The sequence below is a fragment of the Gambusia affinis genome, linkage group LG18, assembly GCF_019740435.1.
Source record: "Gambusia affinis linkage group LG18, SWU_Gaff_1.0, whole genome shotgun sequence".
Taxonomy (NCBI): domain Eukaryota; kingdom Metazoa; phylum Chordata; class Actinopteri; order Cyprinodontiformes; family Poeciliidae; genus Gambusia; species Gambusia affinis.
In genome coordinates, this window is record NC_057885.1 from 14,081,993 (window position 1) to 14,109,167 (window position 27,175).

Sequence of the window (27,175 nt, forward strand, 5' to 3'; positions counted from 1 at the left end):
TGTGGCCACTCCGATTTAAATCAGGGGTTTTCCCGACTGGGAGCAAGGCAGCCTGTTGAATGTGACAGGTAGCCAATCAGAAAACACCAATTCTCCTCCATGTTTTCTGAGGGGAAATTACGGAGGGGAATCCCAAACAGCTGATAGAGTGCAACCAGAAGTCCAGCAGACAGATATGTGGAAACAACATTAATGTTTATAAAACGTTTTACGCAAAGAATATAGAAATGACGAGGGGATGAGTTGGAGCGAAATTACTATGCAGTTGATAAACCCGGTAACTTTTCAGCTGTTCTTCGTTAAAGTGACATAAATAGGTTATAATGATTTTCATTCAGTCAGGACTGACTCTAGCCACATACATTGCAGGTAGATTGTAGTAAAGCATTGATTAATATCTGGTTTTAAAATTAGTTAACTGGACTTGTAGCCATTATTTTGTGCCCATTGTTGGACACCACACGGCACGATCAAACCTGATCGAACTGTTTTAGCTAGGATTTCTGTTGGCTAATGTGTGGTCTCAGATTTTGAAAATGGGCCGACAATCGGCCATCAGCTCCAAGATTGTGTAGTGTGCACTGGGCATTACACTAAGAACGTGAGGAGGGGGGGGGTGGAGCCTTTTTTTATTCAGTGTCATCAAGAGAACGAGAAAAAGGCCGGAAGAGACGACAAAGCCGATAATTAAAATGATAGTTTTAATTTATCGTACGATTAATTGATTTATCATTTATCGCGACAGGCCTATTTGACACATTAAACCATGTGTGACTTTGTATCTTATACATAATTTTTTTTTTTTTCCCTCCAGGGCGTCTTTTGTGGGCTCTAGTGTTCCTCATATGACAGTAGGCTGACGGGGAAGGAGGGGGGGGGAAGATATGCTGCAAATATCAGTCGGGTCCGGGAATCGAACCCGCGACGGCCGGGTCAAGGACTCAAGGCCTCCAAATGTGGGTTGCGCTATCTCCTACGCCACCACAGCACGCCCATACATGAATATTTTTTAATGTAGTCACTTTGTAAAGAACAGTAATAAAAATATATATTAAAAAGATCCACTCCCTTCACCCAACGAAAGAGAAAAAGCTGAAAATGTGGAATATTGTCCATCACTTGAAGTATTTAACAATGTATATTGTGATAAGAAAAAATTGGAAGGAGGATGGACATGCCTGCCGCAATCCTTTCTTGTAGCAGGAAGGGAGTTCATAGAAGCCAGCTCACGCAAAGAGGGTGAAAAAACATTTCAGATCTGCAGCTCTATAACTCAACTAGTCAAAAGTGAAGGCCTGTTAAGACTGGGGTTAACATATGTTCAAGGAATGGGCTATAGCAGGGGTGGGGACTCCTGGTCCTCGAGGGCCGGTATCCTGCAACTTTTAGATGCATCTCTACTTCAACACACCTGAGTCAAATAATGAGGTCATTAGCAGGACTCTGGAGGACCTGACTGCACTTGGGAGGTGATTCAGCTATTTGATTCAGGTGTGCAGGACCAGGGAGACAAAGAGTTGCAGGACACCAGCCCCCCCACCCCACCCCCGAGGACCAGGAGTGCCCACCCCTGGGCTATAGTCATGTCTCCATACTACGTACAGTGAAGGTCAAGAGGCTGACACCATAAAGACAACTGAATGACACGAAAGCCTACCAACCACCTCTGAATACAGAGCACCTATGGTTCTAGACCAGGGGTTTTCAAAGTATGAAAGGGTGAGCCCCCCTCCAAGGAGCACAATGCCTGCTGCGCCCCCCCCCCGTGGAGGGGGGCGGAGTTGTAAAAACTCCACCTTCAGCCCCGCTCTGGCGAAAACCAGTGATGGCATAGTTACTTTGAAAAAGTAACTTTAATCAGACTACTGATTACTCCTTGAAAAAGTAACTTATTTATATTATTGACTACTTGACTTGGAAAGTAACTAAGTTACACTAAAAGTAACTTTTTAGTTACTTTCAGCAGCTGCTAACAACAACGCTCCGCCTCCTGTGAAAATCACATTGAGCTTTGCCAATACTTAATTGTAAGCTATTTTAAAATGGTAACATCAACAATGTGTCTCCACTGATAAGGTTGAACTGAAGAGGAGATTGTACAAAAAACAGTACAAAAAATAAAAAACATGAGTAATTTGTGTGGTCCACTGTTGTCTGGAAAACTCTAAGAAGGATTTTAAAGCCCCCCTCCCCCCAGCCTCCAGATTCTGCGTTACGCCCCTGAGTTTGATGTCGCAGCGCACAGAGCTCCTCCTGCAGCTCCACAGCTCAGATGGCTGCACAGATTTGTGACACTTACCGTAATATTAATAATTATAACGGTGCTAACTTGCCATTATAACTATTGCCAACTACGGACACGTTTATTCGTGGCTGTTTTCACGTTTATTGCGCTGTTCATATTGGTCTCGATGTTTGCAGTTTTCTGGAGCGCAATGGGAAGCTAATTAAGTTGACATTAACAAAGACACAGCGGGACGGATCATCCGGGAAATGATGAAGACGGAGAGACTGACTAAAACTACCTTAATGACGGACAAATTCTGGGATTTATTATGAGTCTCTGCTTATTTCCAAGCCCAAATGAGCAACTTCACGTTCAAAAACGAGCCCAAAAAGGCGCAACCTGCCACTCATTAAATTTGCAAGCGACTTTTAAAAGATGAAGCCCAAAGCCGCTTATAATAATCGGACTTGGCGACAGAAACTCAAAATAGTTCCAGTTTTTCCACCAACAAAATGCTCATCTCCCTCCATTGTTTACATTTCTGTCGCATAGAGACGTCGGTCACTCGACAAGACGAGTAGAGGAAATACGATTAAATAACAAAAGAAGATAGTAACGCAGTAACGCAAAAATGATTTTGATAAGTAACTGTAGTCTGACTACTGGATTTGAAATAGCAACGCGTTAGATTACTCGTTACGGAAAAAAGTGGTACGACGTCAGTAACGTTACTGACATCACTGGCCAAAACATCCTCTAAGGTGGGAAACATTTCCACTGATCCCCACTCCACACGCGCACCCCACAGTACCAACTTTTTCCTAAATCCACAGAGTTGATCATGTGCGTAAAAGACGTTTCTCTCACATCAGTAGACAGCAAGCAGATAGCTTTTCCGGTTTACTTTTTCCCTCGCACCGCGCCTCCCCTAAAGTGCTCTGGCGCCCCCCAGGGGAGGCGCGCCTCACACTTTGAAAACCGCCGTTCTAGACTATACACCCAAATACATTGCAGAATTTTAATATTTTCACTTTAAGGATAATGCACACAAAAGATGTAAAAAAATGCCTCCATTATTTCCCACCCTGGAACATATGTCTGACCAGCAATCCTTTTCAAACCAGGAGAGTCTCAGGAGTGCCGACAGTCCTGAAAGAAACATAAACCCAATTACCACAATATTCCACCTCGGGTCGCTCTTCTACACCAAGTTGCTAGTTCTATGGTCGTATTCTAGAACCATTTAAGGTAAAAAAAAAAACAGTTTTTTAGTATCAAGATTAATTTGAGATTAAAGAGTATATAGATATGACCCACAATGTCACCACTAGAAGGACGATGCCAAAAGAGATGCATTTTACGGTATGATTGATTTTATTCTATTAAACCAAGTTTCTTTTGGTAGACTATGCCACTTGCTGGCATAAATAAGGAAATGCATTTGACTAAAATCAACAATCAAGTTGTTCAGTTTCAGCAGACTTTAGCATAATATCCAATCTGTGTTAAAGGAGTTATTTAATGTATGAACTTAAAAGCACTCCTCATGTGCCTTCTCCTTCAGATAAAACAGTCAGTCAAAAATAGCTATTATCCAGATTATCAATGTTTCATAGGTTCTCAGATTCATTCCACAGCCAGGATTTACAAAGCTTTTTGCATACAGTAAAAAATTTCACACCTGGTGCCAGAGTCTGAAAACATAGCTGTACAAAAGTAAAGACTCTGCATCACATCAGAAAACAAGATGAAATATTTGCCAAAAATATGTTTTATTTCCAGATTAATACAAGGCAGAGGAGTGAAAAGAAGCCTTTTTTTCAACAAAAAAAGCTGATTCACATAAGACTACTTATACATTTTTATGCTAAGCATGAAGATAACTGTGAGATCAGATGTACCGAAATGACACAGAGCACTCAAAGTGAGGAGGTACGAATCCCAGCTACTTGCTCCTCAGAGAATTAAATTGACCAAGAATGCGTGACAAGATGAAGAGCAAAAAAACCTTCCAGAGTGCATACACTGACATGCACAACCCGTCCTTGAAAACTAAAAGCCCACAAGTAACAGTTCAAAATATCTGTTAAAACCACAGATGTAACTTGTTTACTGACACACTAAGTGTACAGAGGCAAATGCTGCAGTTTACAATCGTGCATTAACAAAAAGGCCTAAATTCTGTGACGAGAAAATGAAAGCATTGATGGTGTTTGGCAGCTGGAGCAAAGAGCTTTAAAGTCACATTATTTGTACTGCCCATAAACATCCATTTGTATTTTCATGTAGATTACATTTTCAAGCAGCATGAATTTAATAATTTTATGTCTGCAACTTTAATTACATTTGCTTGGTAGCCAATGTGTCGTATTACCTTGTTCTATCTACAAGGTAATCAACACAGAATGTACTTAACTGATCTTAAAACTTGCTATTCAAGCAATTCAACCACAAACAAACTATCCAAGCAGGTAATTTTTTTGTAGCTCTTTATGTGCTGAAAACAGAGAGAAACAGAAATGCAGCTAAAGACCAAAGTTATCTTTGAGAACCAATTACAAATAATAATTAAAAAAAATCCTATATTGGGAACAAAAACATTAACATTACTTAGTATCTTGTGGAGCCATTTTGTGGGCCATCACCACACCCAAAAGGCCAGTCTCGGCCCTCCACCACACTGTGAAATCTCTAGGTAAACGGTTTCTCAAGTCAAACTCTGTGCAGCTTGGCTTAAGACCAAATGTTTTTTTACTTTAAAAATTAAAATAAAACAAAAAAACATTTCTGTTAGGAGAAAACTGCAGACTCAACAGGTCTATCGACAAAATGTGAAAAAGCAAATCTAAAATACTTTAATACCTTTTACAGCAGATTGTTCCATAGATTAACTGAATTTAGAGAATTTTTTGTGTAAGATAAGGAACTTATACACATCCTACTTCAAACCAACCATTTTGACCGTGTTTGGGGGAGGGGATAAGTCATGTTTTAAATCCATTTCTTTTTTATACCGACAGAAACTGCAAGGCACAAAAGCCCATGAGCATGAGATGTTGCGTCTGTGGAAGCTGTTGTAATTCACTGAGTGTTTTCAAGGGCAATGCATTACTGGCCTGCAGTGACGATCTGCCCATGCAGAGGGAGGGCCACCCTGTGGCCAACAGACTAAATCTTGTGCAACATCCAGACAAGCCATACTACACTAGAGGAGGAGGCCATGTTATGAAAAGAAAAGGGGACGGATGACCATTTAAGAAGGACAAAAGACATAAAATTGCTTCTCTTTTCAGCCAGTCTCTGCATACTAACCTGGTTCTGACAGCGACACACAATGAAATGCAGAGAAAAGTGATGTGTGGCCTCTGAGTCCTGCATTTTAGTCCCTGTCAGCAGCCTTTATTTAGAAAGGCAAACGTAGTCGCAATACACAGAGACAGCGACTCTTATCTCATGCCCTCAGCAGTGTAGGGGTTGCTGAAGCTGGAATGGTTGCAGGAATAGAGGGGGAGAAAACGGCTAAAAACAGCAGATACTCATCACACGTTGAGACTTCATCTGCAGCAACTTAATTAAAATGAAGTGCTCTTGTGCTCTCATGAACGCTACTTTAAAACCATAAATAACAGACACTATCTAACATTTCACAACCATGCAGTTGCTTCCAAAGATGATTTCAATATTAATAGCTATATATGAGCTATATTTTATATGCCTGACTTTAAAATATGCTCAAAAAAGTGCATCTTAGCACTTCCAGGTCAGCATTTTTTCCCAGTTAAAATTACTTTGTCTTTAAAAGGTTCAGTTTTAGTGACGAAACTACAAAATCTTTAGACCATAAAAAACCTAACAGAGATATTCCATATTTTGGTAACCTACAAGTACATTTTCAGACCAATATGCAAAAACCAAGTTTAATGACATTATTATCGTGTCAGACTTCAAGATAGAGGGGTAAAACCACTGCTGGCAAAATTAGTGATTGAGAGCAAGTGCAGGGGTAAGAAAAACACAAACACTAAAAAGTTCAGTGATTAGGGACCTCTACAATAGCCAAAATTAATGACATAAATTATTGTCCAACTCACTGACAATATAACTCAGCGCTGCAATACCAAGGAACATGACTGATTTTATTTCTCACTAAAAGTGCTTCCAGTGTTGGAAACAACACAATGCAGGTTTTTCCATTGATTTCTATGCAAAATGCCCAGAATTTTCATTAAATATGTCCAAAAATGACCTGTAATTGTTTGAGGCCAGAATATAATTGTATTGACCCCTGATCTGACTTTGAGGACCCAATCAAAAATATGTAGAATATAAAAAGATACGAATTCAGAATCGGGGAAGCATTATTGCATTCAGATTTCCCAAACTAGTCATTTTTCCTGAATTCAAGTCTATGCTGGTGAGAATCACAATTTACTTACATTCTGAATAAAAACTTCTTACGCGATAGCTCTGTAAAATCTAAGGTCCCAGTCATTCAAGTCAAAATTTACTGCATCACCACCTGATCTGTTTTGGATGTGTTTAGTTATCTGCTGTTCCTCTGCAATTGATCATGGAGACTCATCGAAATTAGCAGTGATGAGTCCAAAAGGAATATTGTGACTTTCATTGGTATAAAGTTACCATATCAAGCAATTGATAGTATGCGTTTCAGTCCGTCAAGCATCTGCTCGTATATTTACTGCCTCGCATTTCTTTTCCGCTCCATCAGCTTATTTTAATGGCAAAAAAATGCAAAAAAAATTGGACAAATCAAAACTATTGAGTTGGGGGACAGGGGACTCAAACTAAGTAGGAAATATTTTACTTTCCCTTCACCATTCTCACCAACTTGTAGCTCAAAAAAAATATTTCTCAAGAGTACAAATTTAACAAAAAATACTTTAGAATGTTATACAGTGCAAATAGTGACATGGTCCATTGAAATTTAGGTTAAAATATTTTTCCTTAACTAGGCTTCTGTTTATCAAAACCACCCAATAGTACATTAGCATCACCTGCAGCAACATATATACTATTTAAAAATTATGCAACTCAGCAGTTTCTCAAACCTAGACATATGATCTTAATATTTAAATGTTAAGTGTTAGCTTAGGCCGGATCCAGCTGTTAAGATGAGCTAACATATGAGGTTTCAAACGATATATTGACAAATGTAACACTAAAGGCAAAACTGGACACAAAGCTAAAATCTTTGAGAGAAAAAAACTTTTACTTAAAAAGGCTTTAGCTGTTTCTCCAAATAGCTACATTAGCATTTCTGCTTGGCTCAAACTAAAGCCAGGTTAATACAGGGTGTAGAGTTTGTGGCACGTGGGGGCTTTACAGTGTCTACATCGATAATATTGCACAAAACAGTTTGGAAAGCCGTACTAGTTCATTTTGATTTTTAGCCATCTTGACGTTTTATGCCAAAAAGCTAAAGCTACCTGTTTGGAGTGTCAGTGCAACGGATGTCCAAAACTAGAAATGACTCAATATCGCAATTAAATGTTCTACAATCATGTATCCAATGGCTTTTACTTGAGAAGACAAAGTCGTTCCTTGTGAAGAACAGACAACTGTTTTCAGAGATTAGAGCTTGAATCAAAATTAGAATAAATATTTTTGTAAGCGACTCAACGACATGATTTGTTTATAGATTAAACTTGAAATGTTAGCAAACCAACCAAGCAAACAGGAAGGGAAATTGTAGTGGAGGCTGCAAGTACCGCGACAAAACGTACTTAAATTATGCATAGAGCAGGTTCCAATTCTGAGCTGTATTTGAAAAAAAATTTAATACAATTTTGAGTGTGGCGTCTGAAACACCGAGTGGAGGCGCCATGTTTAATTAATGCGTTGCAGCTGTGCTACTGCGACTAAGCTAGTAGTTACCGTTAACTCGGAAAAAGAGCCAAAAACGCAAAAGAAAAAAACCTTTTAGAATTCTATTTTTTTAAAAAAACAAAACATAAAAAACCCTACTCATAAAGCTCCAGGAGCGGATTATATTTATAAGTGGCGTTATTACTAAAAGTATGGCGAGCATTAGCAGGACCGTTATCAAAAGCAACAACTCTCCCATGTTTTCTGGTCTAAGTTCAAATTGGGTTTGTTTTGTCATACGCGAGTTTTAAGTACGCCACCATTTTTTTTAGGAGCAACTCGTTTTTCCGAGTATAACAATAAGGCTAATGCAACACCTTATGATAGGCAGATACAAACTGCTAGCTGCCCTGCTAGCTAGCAAACCCCCTTCCATTTAAGACGAACAGGCGAACCACCACAGTGACCGTTTCAACTCCACTGTTGCTACGTGTCTTACCTCGAGGTGTTGAAGTGGCGCCGCGGGTATTTAATGAAGTCCCTGCAGACAAATGTTTGGTCGAAGTCTTCGTGAAGCATATGGGGGCGGTGGCGGGAACGCGCACGTCCTAAATAAACTGATCAGGGCGTTAGCCAATCAGCAGTCATGCAGAGGGTCCATCGCTAGTTTATTCATAACTAGATGATGAGCTGCAGCTGCAGGCTCTGTAGAGAATGCATCTCTTTTTCAGAAGCCGCTTCGTTTGGCAAAGTACAAAACAAATTAAAAATAAAAAGGACAACTTTGTCGGCTAACAATTCAACAAAGCAAAAGTTAAAAAAGAGGGAAAAAAAATACAACTGAATCAGTTTTCCACACTTTATACAGACATAACTACAGATCAATCCGTGTAAGATATTTATTTTTTAACACATTAAGAAACTGGAACTTCAACAATCTAAGATTATACAAACACAGTAGTTGCACAGATCGTTTAACTCTGAAATTGCAGATCGCTCTATACTGCCTATCTGTGGACATCCGGTAAAAACTACCTGCTAGGAGCAGAAGTTGCACAGTGGTGCCATGGAAAATCTGTCAGAGGATAGGGTGTCTGTTAGGTATTTGTTGTGAACTTAAACATCTGCATGGTGCTGTAAGCAGTACTATCATGTCACTTACGAATAATAAAAAGAATCGCTCCAGCTACTTGTCTATGCTTGCTAGGCTTTTTTATCTTACATGTATACACATTTTAAATCATGCTTTTATATATTTTGGTGTCAGTTTACACATTATTGTATTAATGGTCTTGTTTTTGTAATTTTAGAGCAAAGTCTGCTATTAAACCTATTAAATTTTACTCTTGACTAAAATGTAAAATTTAGTTTTAAAAATTAATACATCATTATATAAAAAAGCAGAGATTAATATGATCATGTGGAAACATTTGACACATAAAAAAGAAGAAATGGGTTGGTTTGCAGTCGCACAACACTAGCTTTTTTGGTATTTTGCTTTAAGTTTAGTTCAAGTTTTATGACCAACAGCGGAACACCCACTAATAATAATTTTTAGTTGCCTAATGTGTATCACTATGAATTACCTTGATCCACTGGCCTACAATTGTACAACTACAAGCATCAACTCTAAGCAATGCTGAAATTCGTACATTGGGAATACATTCTTGAAAGTAGCCTCTCTCCAGTGACTTTTTTTCCCCCCTTCCACAAATAGACTTGACTTGTGCAGTCACACCTGCACGGAAATTCAGAAAGAGTAAACACAATGTGCCTATGAAAGCAAGAACTTCATGCAGCAACTCCAAGTGGCACAACATGCAGGCGGCAGAGTGTAACCTACATAGCTTTGTTCATGTCAAGAGTTACACAGGCTATGTCTATTTTTAATAAGTTAGTGTTTGAAAATAGAGCATAAAAGCAAAGAGTTTATTTCGAGAGGGTTGTTTTGCACCTAATAAAAGGCCTCTAGAAGATAAACTGTTTCAAATTAGCCTGTTGTAGTGATCGTTTTCCAAAATTACTCTTCCCCATGTTTCAGCACTGCACACGATAGAAAAAAGCGTTACCATAAATCCCTCATTGATTACCCGAAAGCTCTCCAGTTCATAGTTGAAAATCAGCCGTCACATGAATGCACCACAGTGACTTTCCTCCCCCCCTCCCCGTCACGTCTGCATGCAATAAGATGATCTGCTCTGCACACCAAAAGGACCAACCGAAACAGACTATTCCAATGGGTTGATTTCAAAATGCTTGAAGCGAATGAGCAAATGTGCAGAAAAAGATCTTACCGTTTCTATAAACGAAAGTTAGGGGCGTCCTTGGGGCAAACAATCTCTGAATGAAACACCTGGTCAAATGATGTGGATTCCGCGCTCTCTTTTTCTCTCTTTCTTTTTTTAGTTCAAACTTGGAAACATAACAAAAAAGCCAACACAAACGAGATAAAATGAGAAAAATAAAATGTTTTATTAAATCAAAAAAACAGGAATGATATCGTTTCAGCAAATGCACGAAACAAACAAAAAGGTAAAAGGGAGGAGGAGGAAGGGAGAGGGGGGAAGATAAAAAAAGAAAACCCAAAGCCAACAGAAGAAAGAAAAAGGAATCAAATAATGAAACAAAAAAAGAGCCCGGCTTTCTGCCCCGTGTCTCGCTCTTTACAGGTGCGCCACACAAATACGCCACATCACTGGAGTGGAAAGCGACGCGGAAGAGGAGGCTGTCTTTAAAAGAAGCTAGTCCTGCCGGGGAATATATGCGGGCCGCATCACAGCGCGCCTACATAACTCTCCGCACTCACCGTTTCATCCCATTCAACCTACTCACGAACATGCGTCGGACGCGGAGGTATATCCGGAGAGGCTCCCCGTCCGCTGCTCGTTGCGTGCGGCGGCTCTTAAACGCCATTGGCTCTTAGCGCCGCGCGTCTCTCCTGGATCACAAGCTGCAATTCGTCCCCGAAACAGTCACTCAAAGAGACAGCGCGTTTATTCCTCATCCTCTTTTCTTTCTTCTCCGTTTATATGGCATTTGAAGTCAAACACCGTTCCACTGAAGGACGGACAAGCGTCAGTCATTTCACTTTCAACCCACATTCTGCATTGAAATGACCCGATGGCCATTTAGGGTGCGCTACTTTCAACGTGTTGGCTTTTATTGGGGCATCAGATTAAACACTATTTAAAATAAAAACCTATCTCCATCGCCCTTTTCCCGACTCTCTCTGCTCGTCTTTATCTGGTTCCTTCACATAATGTATCGTCAGAGTAATTAACAGCAGGCATCAGCGTGCAATTCTGCCGCAAACCCGTCTATAGGCCAATTGAAAGCTGCTGATTTCAGCACCACAGACAGCGCCGCGCTCGCATATAGACTGCCTGCAGGGCTCTTCAGTCAGAACTGAGTACAGTACAGTTCAGCGTGTAGCACTAAGATGAGAAACAGACATAGGCGTTTACCTTACAAACAGGTTGCTAAAAGCTCCAGTTTAAATCACTTGAGAGGCCCATTGTACAGCCTGAGTGGAGCAAAAGTTAGACTGGGAGAAAAAAAAAGTGTTTCTGGGCAGGAACCCGCAAAACTCCTTACATAGAAAATAGCTTTGCCAATTTATTCATTCCAAGGCATCCTAAAGCTCAAACAAATGACAAAACAAATGCCATGCAAATATGTTCATACAATTGACACACCAATATAAAAACCTGAGCAATCCACACGCTTGCTATGTTACTGAATTATGAGTCCACCTGTGTGAAATTTAGCTTAGTATAAAGTCAGATGTTCTTAGATAACCCAATAGTTTTGTTTAGAGAATATTACTGACAAACAGCATCATTCTGTCCAAGGAACACAGAAGAAAGATAAGACGAAAGCTGTTGAACAAAAATGATAAGTTGCATTAAAATTTGCCACAGGTACAAACACAAGAAGATGTTATGATCAGCTGAGATCAAAGTTCAACGTTTTGGCTCACATGTAGATTTTTACGGGTTGGGGAAACTTAACACTAAATATCATCCTGAATACAGCATCGGCACAGTAAAATGAGCAAATAGCAGCATCATGCTGTGGACATACTTTTCTTAAGCTGGCTAGAGTTGAAGGAAAGATGGACATGGTGGTAACAATCCAGGATTTCACTTTCCAGCTGGGTGACTAAACATAACAAGCATTAGAGCTGCAATGAAATGGTTTAGATCATATTCTGAAATGGCCCCATTTTCAGAAAATGGGGCCACAATAAATGCATAGATTTATTGTGTTCACAATAAATCTATGCATGTACATGGAGAATAGAGTAAAAAGAATACACGGTTTTCAAATAATAAAAACAGAAACGTTTGCTATAGCTTCATATTTAACGTCATAAATCAATAGGGGATCGAAACACATTTTTCACCAATGTTCTCTAACAAATCTGAGACCTTCACAGAATATTAAATTCCAATAAATTACATTGAAGAGGGTGGCTGTTCAGTGACTAAATGGGAAAAAGTTCAAGGTATATGAATACTTCTGCAAGGCATTATATTTGTTCCTTGACCTAATGCCAAAACTAATCAAAGGCAGCGAGCCCAAATCCAGACTGACCAAATCACAGCCAATTTAAAAACAGCAAGAAGCACAGCAACCATAAATCAATTCTCATTTATAAGTAATTTTGTCCTCCTGATTCAGTGTTTTTTGCAAGACTGTGTACTTGATTATACAACTAATCAAAAAACACAAAAGACACAAGAATTTAAGTGCAAAATTGTTTGTCTTGAGCCATTTTTAATTAAATTTGAAAAATGCAGACATGCAAATTCCATTTTACCAAGAATTTTGTTCACACTATTCCAGCTGCAGCTGCTAGAAAACAAAGAACTACGATCTGTGCCATCTTTGAATGCTATGCTGTATCTGCTAAACTTGAAGACCCATTCAGGGGAGGTAAATGGCAAATCATTTTATGCAAATTGACATGAAACCACATAAATGTTAGCGTGGATTCTAGTATTCCATAAAGAAAGTAGAGAAGTTGTGATACAGTGTCTGAAAGTGTTGAAAGGAGAATTTGCCTGCAGATCTTCTTGCAGCTTGTGCTCGCCTTGGAAGCTTTGCTGACAGGTCTGAACTGAAAAAAGGGAAAAAACAAAGATCTTTTTAAAAATGCACATATTGCAAGCAGGTGTTACCAGAAAACATAAATATCCAATCTATGCTACGCCTCACATTCATCTAGCACAACCAAACAAAACGTCTGTTTGTCTTAAATAAGGCTGCGTAAATAGTGCACCAGTAGTGTGTTTCAGAGCAATCTTGTTGCTCTGAGCATCAATTTTTTGTAGTCTGATGTAGGTCCAGCTTTCTGGCTCACAGTAGGTGGTATTAGCATGTGATCATGATGTAAAACCTGGAAATCCTTTTCAGATGTCTGCTTTAAAAAAAAATCATTTTGGTCTTACTGCCAACATTAAAGAAAGGTAAAGACAAAAGCAATCAGAATCAAGACGTTTACGTCCAGTCTAGTTTCTGAATCTCCTTGAAGTTAATGTCACTCACAAATATCAGATCATTAACATTTAGACCTCTTAAGATGAAAGAAGGACCTAAGCCTATTGTGTCATTTTCTGGTAATTTGGTAATGTACAGCACGGTGCAAAAGTCTTCTCTCATTTCTTCATGTTGTCACACTTGTTGATGCTGCCGTTACAAACAACCAGCTTATTTGAAACGCTAGATGTTTTCCTACCTGCAGCTTGTCAATATACTGAACGTAACCAATGGAAAACAACAAGAATAACCAACTTTGAAGGACGGGAAGTGTATTTTGGCATAAACAAGTAGATTCTCAAAACAGCTGTGAGCTGAAAACTTTGCAGACACACTATATAAAGAACATATTTCTCTCATTATATCTGGCAGAACTTTGTGGGATGGTTACATATTTTTCAAAAACATAAGGGAAGTTTGGATTAAAAAAAAAAACATAAAAAGGGAGAACAATTCGAAAGAGAAATTTCAAAAGATTTTCTGGAAGCCCCCCAAAAGACTACTGATCAAGACACTTAAGAAAATGTCTCATTGAAAGCACAGACCTCAATGTATTTTTGGGGGGATTTTATGTGATGGACCAACACTAACAAATACAAAATGAAAAGCATGGGGTGCGTTTGTATTTGGTGCCCTATGCTGTAATACCCCTAAAAAATCCCAAAAAGACTCTGAAGTCACCTAACTCAGGAACAGAGTCAACCTGTGTGTAATTTAACCTCAGGATCCAGCCGTTCTATGAACGTCCTCACTAGTTACAGAAGCAACTATGGAGGAGCTGAAGCTATCCACAGTAAAATAATTTGTCGAAAGGATAATATTTATCGGCGAGTCGATTCATCGGAACCGATTTCCTTAATTTTGGGAGATCTGTAATAGGCCGATTTCCATCAAACACTAGGCTTGATGGAAAACGTCCACTGCATATTGCCCCTGAAAAAATGGTAGTGGCAGGATCATGATGCTGGAATGGTTTTCTTCAGCAGCAACAACCTGGATAAAGTTGATGGGAAGGTGGATGGAATCAAATACAAGGCAATACTGGAAGAAAACAAGTTAAAGTCTGCAAACAGTTTGAGACTGACGCTTAGGTTCACCTTCCAGTAAGACAACCCTAAACATACAGCCAGAACTAAAAGGTAATTGTTTATATTAAACTTATTATATAGCATATGGTAGAAGGGCCCAGTCAAAGTACAAACCTTAAGTCAATTGAGGTCCTCAATTTAGGAACTTTTTGCAAATCTTGAAAATTCATGTTCGAAGATGGGCTCCATCCAAAAAAACCTGGAACTGCAGCTGAAGTTGGCTGCAGAACGTATTGGCTCAGGGAGGCCATGCTTCTCAGGTTTTTATTTTCTGAAAAATATGCATCATTTGATAAAATACAGACTGTCAAAATAAAATACAGACTTGGATCTCTAGCCATAGTTATGTGCCTTATTGTTTCTTGTTTAATTTTTAAAGTAAACCCTTTCGGTCCAAGTATTCCTGAGTTACCTCTTAAAGCCTACATTAAATACTCAGACACAGTGTCGGTCTCAGTCGTTCTGGCTTGGGACTGAACAAACAGCCGGCAAGTACTCCTAGAGCAATGGTGCATTAAATGCTATGCTGCTCAGGAGAATTTCCTGCGTGGCAGCCAAGGCAACAATCATTAGCAAATCTTACCAGCTTCCTGCAGCTTTGGTCCAGCACTGTCTTGCTGTCAGGGCCTCGCAGCACGCTCCTGGGCTAACCACACCATACCCAGGGAGCTGTAGGAAATCAGCCGTCTCCGTTCCACCAAGGAGACCAGACATATTAGGCTGCGAGCTGCAGAGCACCCTCTGGGTGAAAGATTAATTAGAGCTGACAAATCGCATACTATTGGAAACAAGCCCAATACATCACACAAAGATGGCTCACATGAAGCAAATGAAAGTGATTCAGTGGCTCCAAGAGGCCTGAAGTATTCCTCCAAGTCCTGTTGAATTATGGTTAGCACACTACTGCTAACCCCTCTTTTGAAAAAAGTATTCAACCAGGGGTGTTTGGCTGAAGAGCATGAAAATTTGTTTTGCGTTTGTTCACCTTTTTTTTCCTTTTTCTTTTTTTTTTACATACATACAGGCAGCAGCTGTTGTCAGTTTGACACCCAGTTTTGCTGCTTGTCTGAAATTTACCTACTCTTCTCAGAGGTTCTCTAAAAGTGGAGTCGCTGGAGTTGCTCCAGCGTCATAGGGTGTTGCAGTTGATTTTTCGGACTGGGGAGACGGGATTTCCCAGTTCCGTGTACAACTGGAACGCAACATTAGCTCGCCATTTCCTGGTAGCAGCGTGCTGTCGAAGAGGGTGTGGCCTTAAAGGGATATTACTCAAATAAGCCTTCCAGACGCTGAGCATGAGACCAGCAAAAAACATACTTTTTTTTTTTTAAATGAATACATTGAGTTCAGGTAACCCATAAACAGGGTGATTGAAAAAACTCTTTACTATAAACATAAAATAGTTAACACAGGAACTATAATGGAGCATAATGGGGAAAAAATGCAAAGGATGCATATTTTTGAAGCTATTTCCAAATTAGGGTCACCAAATATTTGAATACACTCCTTGAAGAAAGATGATATTGAAACAAGCAATATTAAAAATAAAAATTAAATGAATTATTCTCTTAATTAAAAAGACAGATGGAAATGGTAGCTTCTGGAGTTTCTCTCTGTTTCTTTTGTGCTGTATGTGCACATAACCTCTACAACAGAATGAAACTAGTGATATTCATTATTTTGCTGGAAATAATAGGCTTTATTGTTTTTACTGAGTTACCGTTTTCCCCTTCGCATAGGTATGGGAAGGACTCACAGTCACAGCCCAACTTTAAACAAATAAATACATAAATAAATTTTAGCCCCTCACTTCCACAATGAAACAGACGTATTTACAGAGTAAATAATTTAATTGTATATATATATTTCCACCCCTAAACCCCTCCCCAAGTGCCAAGCTTGAGGCCAACTGTATTTTTCAGCCAGAAGAATGAAAACATCTCTTAGAATTGAAAAGGTTGCTGACATCTTATCTTCAAATAAGCTGTGATTAGTGAAAGAAGAGGGCGCTCTTTTCTGCACAGGTTGTAACAAAATCAACCCTAGGCATGTGCTGTAGGATTTTCAACTAATCTGGTGGATTACTGGAAATATTTTCTAGCAAGCTGATTTTTCTACTGCTTAGACATTTCCTTGAACTTTGATTCTTTATCTTTAGAGTGTAAAACCTACCTCCTCTCTTGAATATGTGGAGACATTACATGGTGCGGAAAGATTCTAAAACAAATATCTTCTAAACTAAAAATCAGCAAATTAAGACAGTTTTGTTGCGTTTTTCTATTATATTGCATCTGTCCCAGAAACCTTATATTTTGAACACCTGCATTGTATTCATTAAAATACAATGCAGGTCAGAAGTTTGCGCATTTATCATTGGCATAAACCTCAAAACCACCAGAACCAATAGCAGTGAAATAGAGCTATAGCATGATACTGCCACCACCATGCTTTAGACTGTGTAACGTGTCCTTAGCTTTGGGAGCTTCACCTTTAAGCCTCCAATCATACTTTTGTTTCAATATAGCAAAATAACTTAAAATATTTCTCTTCCAAGCATACAAAATGCAAAAGTCTCAATCAATCCCTCAATTCTTATCTTTTCTCTGTCCATTGATAATGAAAAGAGCTCCTTAGTCCCTTGCATTCCCTCTAAATGTCAAAGGTAGGTTCTCTCTTGACCTTGACTCCCTTTCTCTGAACTCGGTGGCATCCTGCGATGATGAGAGGCCGGGCATTTCATCACACATGGGCATTCTTTTCCCACAGCGTCTGCAGAGGAGTGAGATGTCAATAGTACTTCCTTCGAGACATTATCGGACGCCGTGCTGGTGCCTTTTGTGCAACAATGGTCCCAGTGTGGCATGGAGGTGATTATTAAGACTCCCTGCTGTTGCCAGAATAAAAGCATCCTGAGATGAGCTCAGGAAGATGCGGCAAAAAGAGGATAATAAGTAAAACTGCTCTGAAATATCCTTTAGAGTGAGTCATTTTTTGTCTTCGGTCCCAAAGATTGCAGTGATTAGAGAAACAGGGGAAGAATCTTAGATAAGTATGAGATTGGTAAGAAGATCTTCCTCTTCTGACTTTAGTGCAGGTCATTTAACTCTGCAGACTACGCAGGAAGTGTTTATTTTGGTGTGTTAAAACATTCTAAAATGAAGAAACAAAATGGGACCACTCAGTTCTGCAGAAAATGTTTGTTTATTTCTAGATCTGTCAGCAAATGATGTTCATTTGAAAATCTGGAAAAGGGCTTTTCAAGTCTGCTCTTGTGGAAGTATATTTTGTAACATTAATGGCCAAAATAAAAAAGACTTGTACATCACTTCACAGATCACAATGAAATATTGAGACAATTTTCAACAATTGAGATGTCACAGGGAGTCACCCTAAGGTACCCGACCAATCAGCTGTGGTTCAGTTTGCAAGCTGCAGTTTGTGACCCACAAAATGTTGACACTAAAAGTGGGAAGACACAGATTCCATAAAGCTGACTGAGGGAAATGGGTGTGTAGAAATCTGTGCAATGACAGACAGCTGGAAATCCCATTCTCCAGCACTGTTATTTTTCCGACAGACAAAAAAAACCTACCATTTTCTTTACCATTATTGGTAATGGATGCAAATGCATGTTGCATTTGCATGACGAGATCTTAATCCGAGATCTCGTCATGCAGGTAACAAGAACAGTGAAGACACCCAGACATTCCTCATTGGGAATCCTCAAGGTGTTTTCAGGGTGAAACATGGTTCCCTCTACAGAGCATTGTCTGAAAATCTCCTCAGATTTTCAGAGAATCCCACCATGTTACTATCTTCAAACTACGACTTTTGTACTTCCAGTGGCAGCTAGTTGTGCTGCATATCCAACACTAGCTGCTGAGTCTTAGTAAACTAGAATGTAATTTATTTTAGTTATTGAATAAAAAAAATAAAAAAATAAAGCTAATATACTATATATTCATCACACACAGACATCTCTCTTAAGTGATTATTTGACATATATGTTGACATACTATACAAAAAGGGTCACATTTCCATTACTGTACACTACTTTGTCTAGGATATCTATTGAAAATGTACTACTTTGTTTTTGCACTAAATGCCTGAGAGAAAAAACAAAAACAAAAAAAAAAAAAACAAAAAAATATACATCTCCTGAAGAACCTAATACTGAAAAGTAATTTGGTGATGTGATGTTAACATCCAACTCTCATGCAACTTCCTACACACACATACACACACACAATGAGAGACAGAATAAAAAAAAAGCCTCACAGGGTCTGAGATCATGTTCACTTGTTTTATATTTCCCAGTCAATAGCAGAGGTAGATGATAGAGCATGACGTCACAGGGTTAGGCCATCCTATGCTGGTCCTGCTGGGAAGTCGGTGGTCCCAGAGTGACTGTTAATGTTGGGTTATATCAGACTGGATGATGTCATTGTAGAAGCACTGGGACCACAGGGACACAGATGACATAGTGATGCACCAGCACACCACCACCATGACAGATTTGATGTTAATAGAAAAAATATGTTTCTTTTCTTCTTGGTATTTATTTTATTATGACTCTGTGTGGTGACAGAAATTTGTGCAATGCACTAAAATGTGTTTTACAATGGCTTCCAAAAATACTGAAACCTCATAAAGGTTTTCTCATATTGTAACCAAGAACTGTAATGTTTTTTATAGGGACATCATAAGTCAGACAAACACAAAGAACAGCACAATTGTAAAGTGGATGATAAAGTATACATGGCTAAATAAATAAATAAAAAATCTTCACAGTATTAAAAATCTGAAAAGTGTGAAGGGAATTTGTATTCAGTCCTCTTTCTCTGTAATCCTAAAAGAAGATCAACTAACTTTGAGCTTTCCTCGTCCTGTGGGGTGTTTTCAGGGAAGTGGAATCTGGTCAAAGCTGATGGAAGATGCTGTAGAAGACGGAAAGAGAAAACAAATGCAGGGTTGCTCCTAACTATTTGAGAAAGAGACAAAAGGTTGTCCTTCCGGTTGGACTGGAAAAAGGCAGTAAACACCAGACTGGAGCTGGAATACAATGGAACGCCTCTTTTTCTGTGAAAAAGTTCTTTAAAAACAGTGCCTCTGCTAAAAATACGGATGAAATGTGCAATGTGATAGAATGGGACAAAGCTGTGAATGCCTTTGCTAAGGCGCTGTATGTTATTAATGAAGCTCTCTGGTAGCAAGCCACCAGCAGCTGAAGGCGTTGTGGGATGCTTGAATGAGTCAAAAAGAATGACAGTGAGTTGTGATCTCTTTGTCAGGGACGTTAACAAGCCATGCATGTGCAGAGTGAAGCTATTTTCATTCTTTATTCTTTATCCAAATAAACCAAATCAGTGTTGTTTATTTTTTTGTGTATTGAACACAAAAAGCACATTTTAAATAATAAATCATCTTTGGTGTGTTTCATTAAATTGTATTCCATAAAAATAAAGAAAAAGCCCTCATGCAACCAAAAATAAATAAAACCTGAAAACAGCTTCTTTCATCTTGTTCCTTTGAGGAAAAAAAACAAACAAACATCTCACTGTGAAGCAGAGAGAAATTCTGGATCTTGAAGAAAATGGCACATGAAATTTCAATTAGACGTCGAGATTGTGAGTAATTTGTATATTTTCTCCTCCCCCACCCCATTTTTAACACATGTTCATCTCTTGCGGTCGAATGCTAAGGAATCCCTGACCATGAAGCGCCCCGTTCTGCCTCTGGGATAACCCGGTCTAAACAGTCTGATTGGAGAGCAGGAAAAACAGCCCCACTGAGCGCAGGACGAGCAGGTGCAGGTGAGGCAGGGATCGATTTGGTTGTCTGCAGATAAAATAAGAAATCAAGGGGGTTGTGGGGATGTGAAGGGGGGGGAGTTGTGACAGCGCTCCCTGACAGGCCTTAGGAGGCTCCAACAGATCTGAGAGGGAATTTCCCAGAAAACAAACAAAAGGCATCATTAAAGCAGCGACTGCGCACACTTTCTCTTCTAAGTGGAATTTGCTCTTTTGCCTCCCTTTTCAATCCAGAAGAAGAGGTTGCCTTTAAGATCTCGTTTGATGGAAAGCCAATTGTCCTTTCCTTCAGTCTCTTGCGTGAGTTTTAACAAGAACTGCCCTAACTTTTCAGAGAAAATAGTCCAATTTAAGGTAGTTATTTCTTTGTATCGTCAGCCAAAGCTTTCTGGAGCGTTCTCAACAAAGGCAGCATTTTATTGTGCTTTAAAAGGCGCTGGCTTTTTATTCCCTCACCAACAGATTTTTAGTGCAGAGGGGGTCAAACCAACCAGTGGAAAGTTAATCATGAGATAATTTACTACTGATTCATTGAAGTTCTTAAACGAGGTTTTCTCAGTAACTCTAATGAATAGAACAATAACAAACCACAGGTCAATTTGCACTCTTTGTTTTAAAAGTGGCCCCAAGCTGCACAGCCTGGCCGCGTATCATTCTTGCCCTCCAATCAGGTCGGGAAAACGAGGGACATAAAGCAGCACAGGGAGAGCCTTTATTAAGGCTTAAAAGCATGAAAAACTCCACTCACACCGAAGGCACACAGGCATGATTAACTGCGCCTGTCGTCAGGTGAAATTTTTTTTAACCTTCAGCTCTCTTTGTTGTGATGTTTTGACGGTTTCCATGTGAGAAAGCAAAGAACTGCAGCTCCAAAATGTCAGCTGAAAATGTCTTCCTGTTCTCTGGTTTAAACAAATGAATCCAAATATTTGGAGAGGTACGTGCCTTGAGAAGTTCCTCTTCCTTATCCTCATATTTCATCTTTTAAATGTGCACAGATGGACGCTGGAGCACGTTGCAAAAAAACCTCTGATAGCTCCGTAACATGGATAGACTGTAGTTATTAAGAGATCAAGGTGACCAGTGACAATGCTCAAGTAGGGTTATTGAACAATGCTTAGTTATGACCTAGAAGTGCAGAATGTGTCGAGACCATGACACAACCACTTGCAAGTTTTAATACAGTTTTAATACATCTTACATTGATAATAAATTGGAATCCAAAAGAATGGATTTTTCTTGTAAACTTCTCAATCCATTTCATCAAACAATATCTTACTTTGGACTTATCTGTATGCCTTCAGTCTTGAATTTCAGGGAGGGGGAGGTTGTCTTTTTACAAATTAAAGTATTTCTAACATCACTAAACATGAATTTTTTCATGTAAATTATTATTAATTTACACTTCTCCCAATCACTACATGGTTTCATTTGATGTCATGCTTATCTGTCTGTCCCGGAAAGCTAGTTAGCCAAAAAGACAATAAATTGATTCCCCTCTCTCACTGCGTATTTGGTTCATGAGTAATAACGACCACTACACACAAATAGTGTTATAGAATACAGACCATGGTGGCATATATAAACAATTGAAAAATGTTTTTTGTGCACACTGAAGTTGTGTTTGTCTGGTGTTAAATTGAAGTTGATAATCTGAGAAATTCATCCCCTGCAAAATGTTGTTGCTCCATGCTTGTAAGGCCTTGCAGGGACATCTGATGCGATAATGCATACAACTTTGTCAAGCCAGGCATTGCAATTGGGGCTGTGGGCATAAAACATCTTTCAAAAGACAGCATATTTTCATTTGTGAGAGCATTTTCAAGCATAAATAATGCCCCTTTCTTTTGAAGACTGAAGGGCTTGATAGCTTTGCTATGCACAAAAAAGCAAGGACTTCTCAGTCCGAACGAGGTGGAGCAATTTGAGCTAAACTGACCTGGTTGGGGTCACAAAATTACAAAAATGTGCGATTCAATGGCATTTTGTCATGTGTGGAAAAAAAGGACTGAAACCCACTGACATTTTACAATTTTATTTGCATGTTTTTCCTTCCATCATTTTAAATCTGCCACCGAAAATGTTAAAGACAGTTTTACTGCAAAACAACCTATAAAAGATATAATGACAAGCCTAGAGGATTTTATCAGTTGAAATGTAAATGTAAAAAATGTCAAAATGTTGACACTGATTTTCACTCTAATTATTTTCTTTGTGTATACCTTTTAAATAAAAAAAAGTCCACTTGCTGTAATTCAAGGTGTTCTTGAGCTTCGCCCTCAAAAGTGGCACATAATTGCAATTTATTATGCATTAGTCAAATCAAGAGTCAGCCAGTACATTGAAATTCTCCACGTGAGGAGCCAACATTTATTCTCAAATTAAAGGAATGATTTCATAAGGAGGCTCGGAGTGAGGAATAATAATGATATAAACTCAGGTCAAACAAACAGTTGATAGGATGTTTAATTATTCAGCCATGGCAGTTTGCTGAGATAATGGCTTCTTAGACCTAATAAATTTAACTAAAGAGAAACGTGATGGCTCCTGTTTTGATTCGCCATCCGAGCTTTAATTTGGCTGGGAAGTGTTACCTCAGTGCATCTCCGCATTTAATTGCTTCCAGCCAAAGAAATATTTGTACAAATTGCACAGTGAGGCTTTACAAGATGACTTAATCAGCGGCCTCATCTATTATTTCTGTATTTTTATGAGTAAGAACAAGATCCAGAGAGGACAAAAGGGACCTGATTACTATTTATACCTCGTGTTAGCATGCTAGTTCAAGCACTTTTGTTGAAATGTATAAAAATTGGGTTAAAATCAATAAATATAAGGAACTATTGAAACTTTTTGAAGGTTTTGAAACTCTGCCTTTAGTCCGTCTAGCTGATTTTGCTGAATCAAGTTGAAATTGGATGCAATTTCTTATTTATATTTCAGCTACAAGAAAATATTTAGAGCATTTAATTGCAAAGAGAAGTATTAGAATAGATATTTGTTTTGCTTTTTGGGAGAGACAGGAACACTGCCACAAAATAAGAAAAATATGAGTCACAAAACATATATAACACTGGTCATAAATGAGAAATTGCTTTTTTGTGGAAAAATGATCAATAATTTGTATATTTAATTTTCTTGCATTCTGTTTTGCTTGTTGTTTTGTTTCTAGTAGCTGACTGTTCCAGTAGTATATACATGACTCTGAAAACCCACACACTGAGATATCTTTCATTAACCGGCACCTGAACCTGCTCAGCTCTTGAAAGAAACTATAGCACAAAATCTTTTAATATATAATCCTTCACAGTATTTTATTAATCTAAGGTCTCCTTAATTTTTTCTGTGTCATTCAACCATCTGCTAAATGCTAAATTGTTAAATCAACAACAGAAACAGACAAATCAACATATCCTGCTTTGAAGGCGTAAAATGTTCTCATGAATTTATGATGTAGTACACAAATTGATGCTGCAGAAATATGTTTGGGTGACAATCAGAATGGCGAAGACGCAAACAAAAATCTATATCCATTACCGTCTCGGAATGGAACATCCAGTAGGAAAGGTAATCTCAGTCTTTTCAAGAGACACAGACACCAATCATATGTGCCTGTGTGTGATTACAGGGAGCTCAATTAATGTTGGCTCAGGGGACAGTTCAGTCACAGAGACAAACATTTCCCTGTCACTGCCTACGTGACCTGCAATCACTGGTCCGACTTAGCTCCACTGATTGAGTTCAACAGGTTTGGAATAGTGGACCTCAAACATTCCTGCTCTAAATCACTTACAGCCGCAACAATGTAAAAAGTTTTTACTTCCTAACAGATTTCTTGTTTCAGCTCTTTTATCACACCTCTCTGTTTCATCAAGGTCATTGAATGCATTTTAATTTCAGATGAAGGTATCCTGAGAAGGTACAAAAGCATTTAGATGATGATGATTTTATTAATTAATGGGAAACTATCCGAACCAACCCAGTCCCAAACCGGTGAAGAAGTATTTGTCTGACCCCCGATTAAATCATGACCTAACTCTGATCTACCATATATCTTTGTTCAGATTCACAAGCCACAGCCAGTCTTGATATAGAAAAATATGTAACTCATTCAGTACCTATCTGACAATGCGAAGGAGGGTAAAATATCTCAAACAAGCAGCAAATTGTGGATTCATCTTACAAAATGAAAGAGCAGATGAGAGGTAAATTCATCATCTAACAGCATGAAGTGGCTTACAAAGCTATTCCAAGGGGCCTTGAGGTGTTGACAGAGTGGTGAACTGTGCAGCTGTGTCTCTCATCTCCTTTTACTACATCTGCAGGCAGCATGCAACATTGTGAGTGCCAGTTGACATGACAGAACAATCACAGCATTTCAGCAAAAGAACATCATAGCAGCAGGCATGAGCACAGCGGTGTCAGTGTGATGGTGCGGGCCTGCTTTGTCAGGATCTGGTCGACTTACCACAGCTGATGGGACCATGAACTCGGCTCTCTGGCTGAAGATCTCGAGACGACAGGACAATGTCCATCCATCAGTTTGAGACCTTGAACTCAACGCACTTGGACTGCATCACAAGGATTCAAAGCAAAAACTAAAATAAAAGTCTGGCTGTATTGCGATGCTGACATTCATTAAACAGGGAATTCGTGCTTACATAGAAGAAGGATGGTTTTAACAGCTTTAGTCCCGTAAGTAATACAATTATTATTGTAATTTTTGTATTTGTGTAATCATATTGTCTGATATAAAAGTCCAATTAATTGACCTGAATGTTTAAAGTCTGACAAAAAGCAAAACGTTATTAACCTATAAGGGGGGAAATTGTCATAGCACTTTAATTTACAATTTTAATGGGTAAGATGCTGACATTTTGTATATACATATATGTGAGCATGTGGGTGTGTGCATGTGTGTAAATATTCTATTTTCTCTGATTTGTACACCTCAAGCAGCTGTGTGTTGTCCTGTAACGCTCCTCTCTGCTCTCATAGGTATCCCCCATTCTCATGCAATGTTAAACATACTTGTGTTTTCACAGTAAAACAAAAAACAGGTCTTGTGAATTCACCCACGCAAGTTTTACTATCAGGAAATATCACATTAAAGACACCTCATTTAAAATGGAAGCATAATTGAATATGGGCTTTTTTTAAAATGCAAGATCCCCCGGCACAGAGATATCAGAAGCAACCCGCATTTCAAAGTGGCTCTAATATGATTTTCTGATAATATGGTTAATGCGGTGCGCTTAGGCTGATCAGAATGGGCCCAGTGCCGCCTTGGGAAGATTTACCTCCTAATGGCATGCTTACACTAAAGAGGCAGAGAAAATGCTCCGGTTGCTTTGATTTGTTGGGACTGAATACTGATAGACTGAATAGTGAAAAACTGTTACTGAAAAGGCGACAAAGTAATTGCAATGCTGTCTAGTTTTAATAAAAACAAATCCCACCTTGCATACCACTTTTTGTCTTAAGTTAGTCCGCACCTTTATTTAAAAAGCAGAAAAGCAGCAAAAGGTTCTATTTAATTCTCCTGTGGTGAGCTAATTCCTGATTCAAATACGAACCGTTTCCCTGTAATACAGCAGCTGAACCTTTGTTGCCATTGGTAACCTCTTTTAGCACAACCACTTGCAGCCCAATTAAGTGAATGTTAATTCCTAATGCTCATATTTTAAGCCGTGCTTGCTGAAATGTAATTTAGAGCACGTTGTCGGTGCTTGGTGCAGCCTTCTGCCCTCCCGGCAGGAGAAGGCAGGCGTTTTTCAGCAAATCAAAATCAATAGCTATCTAAAGGAGGCGAATCTCACAACATTAATCTCCTGGATCCACCGGTGACTCTCATTGTCATTAATCAATGCTTTAAAGCTTAGAAATTTGGCAATTAATCTTTAATTCTCTAATGGAGAACACACACACAATCGGCGCAAACAGTGGAAGTGGGTTACGCCGGCTCTGAGCTTATTCAATACCGGTCTAATGAGGTCTATTATGAGTCAGATCTGGTCCTTTTTGAAGCAGCTGAGTGTGCAGGAAGAGGGCCTGTGAAGTGGAGGGTGCAAGTCATTATGCTCTGTATTTTGCAAGACACACAATTGTAAGAGGGAATATGACTTCAATGAGAACTGAAACCGATGGAGATAATCTGTTCCTGCCAAAAAAAGAAGAAGAAGAAGAAGAAAAAGAAGAAGACGAAGAAGAAGAAAAACAAGCACCCAACCTTAAAGGCCATCACATGTCCAATGGCATTTCATGAACTCCAGATGAACTTCAGAAGTCTTTTAAATATTCTCCCCTTTTTGTATGCATGCGAATGTAACTTAATGATTCTTTCGCCTGCTTAAGTCGATAAATAATCTATTGCGGTTCACTCTGCATCTGTGCGAGTTCTTATCAGACAGGTGGATCCAGACTAGCACCTGCTGAGCAAGGGTCTGAACAGAAAAAAACAGAGGAGGGGCGGGGGGGATAAATCAGTCAAGCCTGTCGCATTGACCTACTTGACAGTGCTGAGCTGAACAGTGAGAGCTTCAGCAGTCAAACTCTTTCTCTTCTTGCCTCCCTTTGCTTCAATCCGTCTAGTATTTTGAATCTACTAATTGTTACTACGGCATTTGGACAAAGATACTGCTTAAGAATCAAAGCTCTTATTTTGTTAATTAGGAAATGAAATT

The 27,175-nt window shown here is 39.0% G+C and overlaps 1 protein-coding gene and 2 long non-coding RNA genes across 8 annotated transcripts in view; all 3 read right to left on the minus strand.

The window, feature by feature from the left end:
* elavl2 (ELAV like neuron-specific RNA binding protein 2) overlaps positions 1 to 10,795 on the minus strand; it is a 41,693-nt gene extending 30,898 nt beyond the window's left edge. The window contains exons 1-2 of one of the 4 annotated variants that reach the window (XM_044098168.1): positions 10,348 to 10,794; positions 8,553 to 8,670 (exon numbers count right to left, since the gene is read on the minus strand). In XM_044098168.1, coding sequence (XP_043954103.1) covers positions 8,553 to 8,632 — 80 coding nt within the window. In that variant the 5' untranslated portion in view covers positions 8,633 to 8,670; positions 10,348 to 10,794. Of the gene's footprint in view, positions 1 to 8,552; positions 8,671 to 10,347 lie in introns of those variants that run through there. The other 3 variants (XM_044098170.1, XM_044098169.1, XM_044098167.1) reach the window with 3 other exon arrangements.
* Positions 10,796 to 12,296: 1,501 nt separating this feature from the next.
* Positions 12,297 to 15,963, minus strand: LOC122820603. Of its 3 annotated transcripts, none has more exons than XR_006368839.1 (4): positions 15,764 to 15,963; positions 15,266 to 15,423; positions 14,797 to 14,953; positions 12,297 to 13,175 (listed from the first exon to the last, which is right to left on the minus strand). It is a non-coding gene; the product is annotated as an uncharacterized LOC122820603 (long non-coding RNA). The 3 variants fall into 3 exon arrangements; XR_006368838.1 differs by having other exon boundaries at positions 15,760 to 15,935; XR_006368837.1 differs by having other exon boundaries at positions 15,503 to 15,935.
* Positions 15,964 to 18,986: 3,023 nt separating this feature from the next.
* On the minus strand, positions 18,987 to 25,048 carry LOC122820605. The gene is made up of 3 exons (XR_006368841.1): positions 24,961 to 25,048; positions 19,552 to 19,619; positions 18,987 to 19,137 (listed from the first exon to the last, which is right to left on the minus strand). It is a non-coding gene; the product is annotated as an uncharacterized LOC122820605 (long non-coding RNA).
* Between the last annotated feature and the right edge of the window lie 2,127 nt (positions 25,049 to 27,175).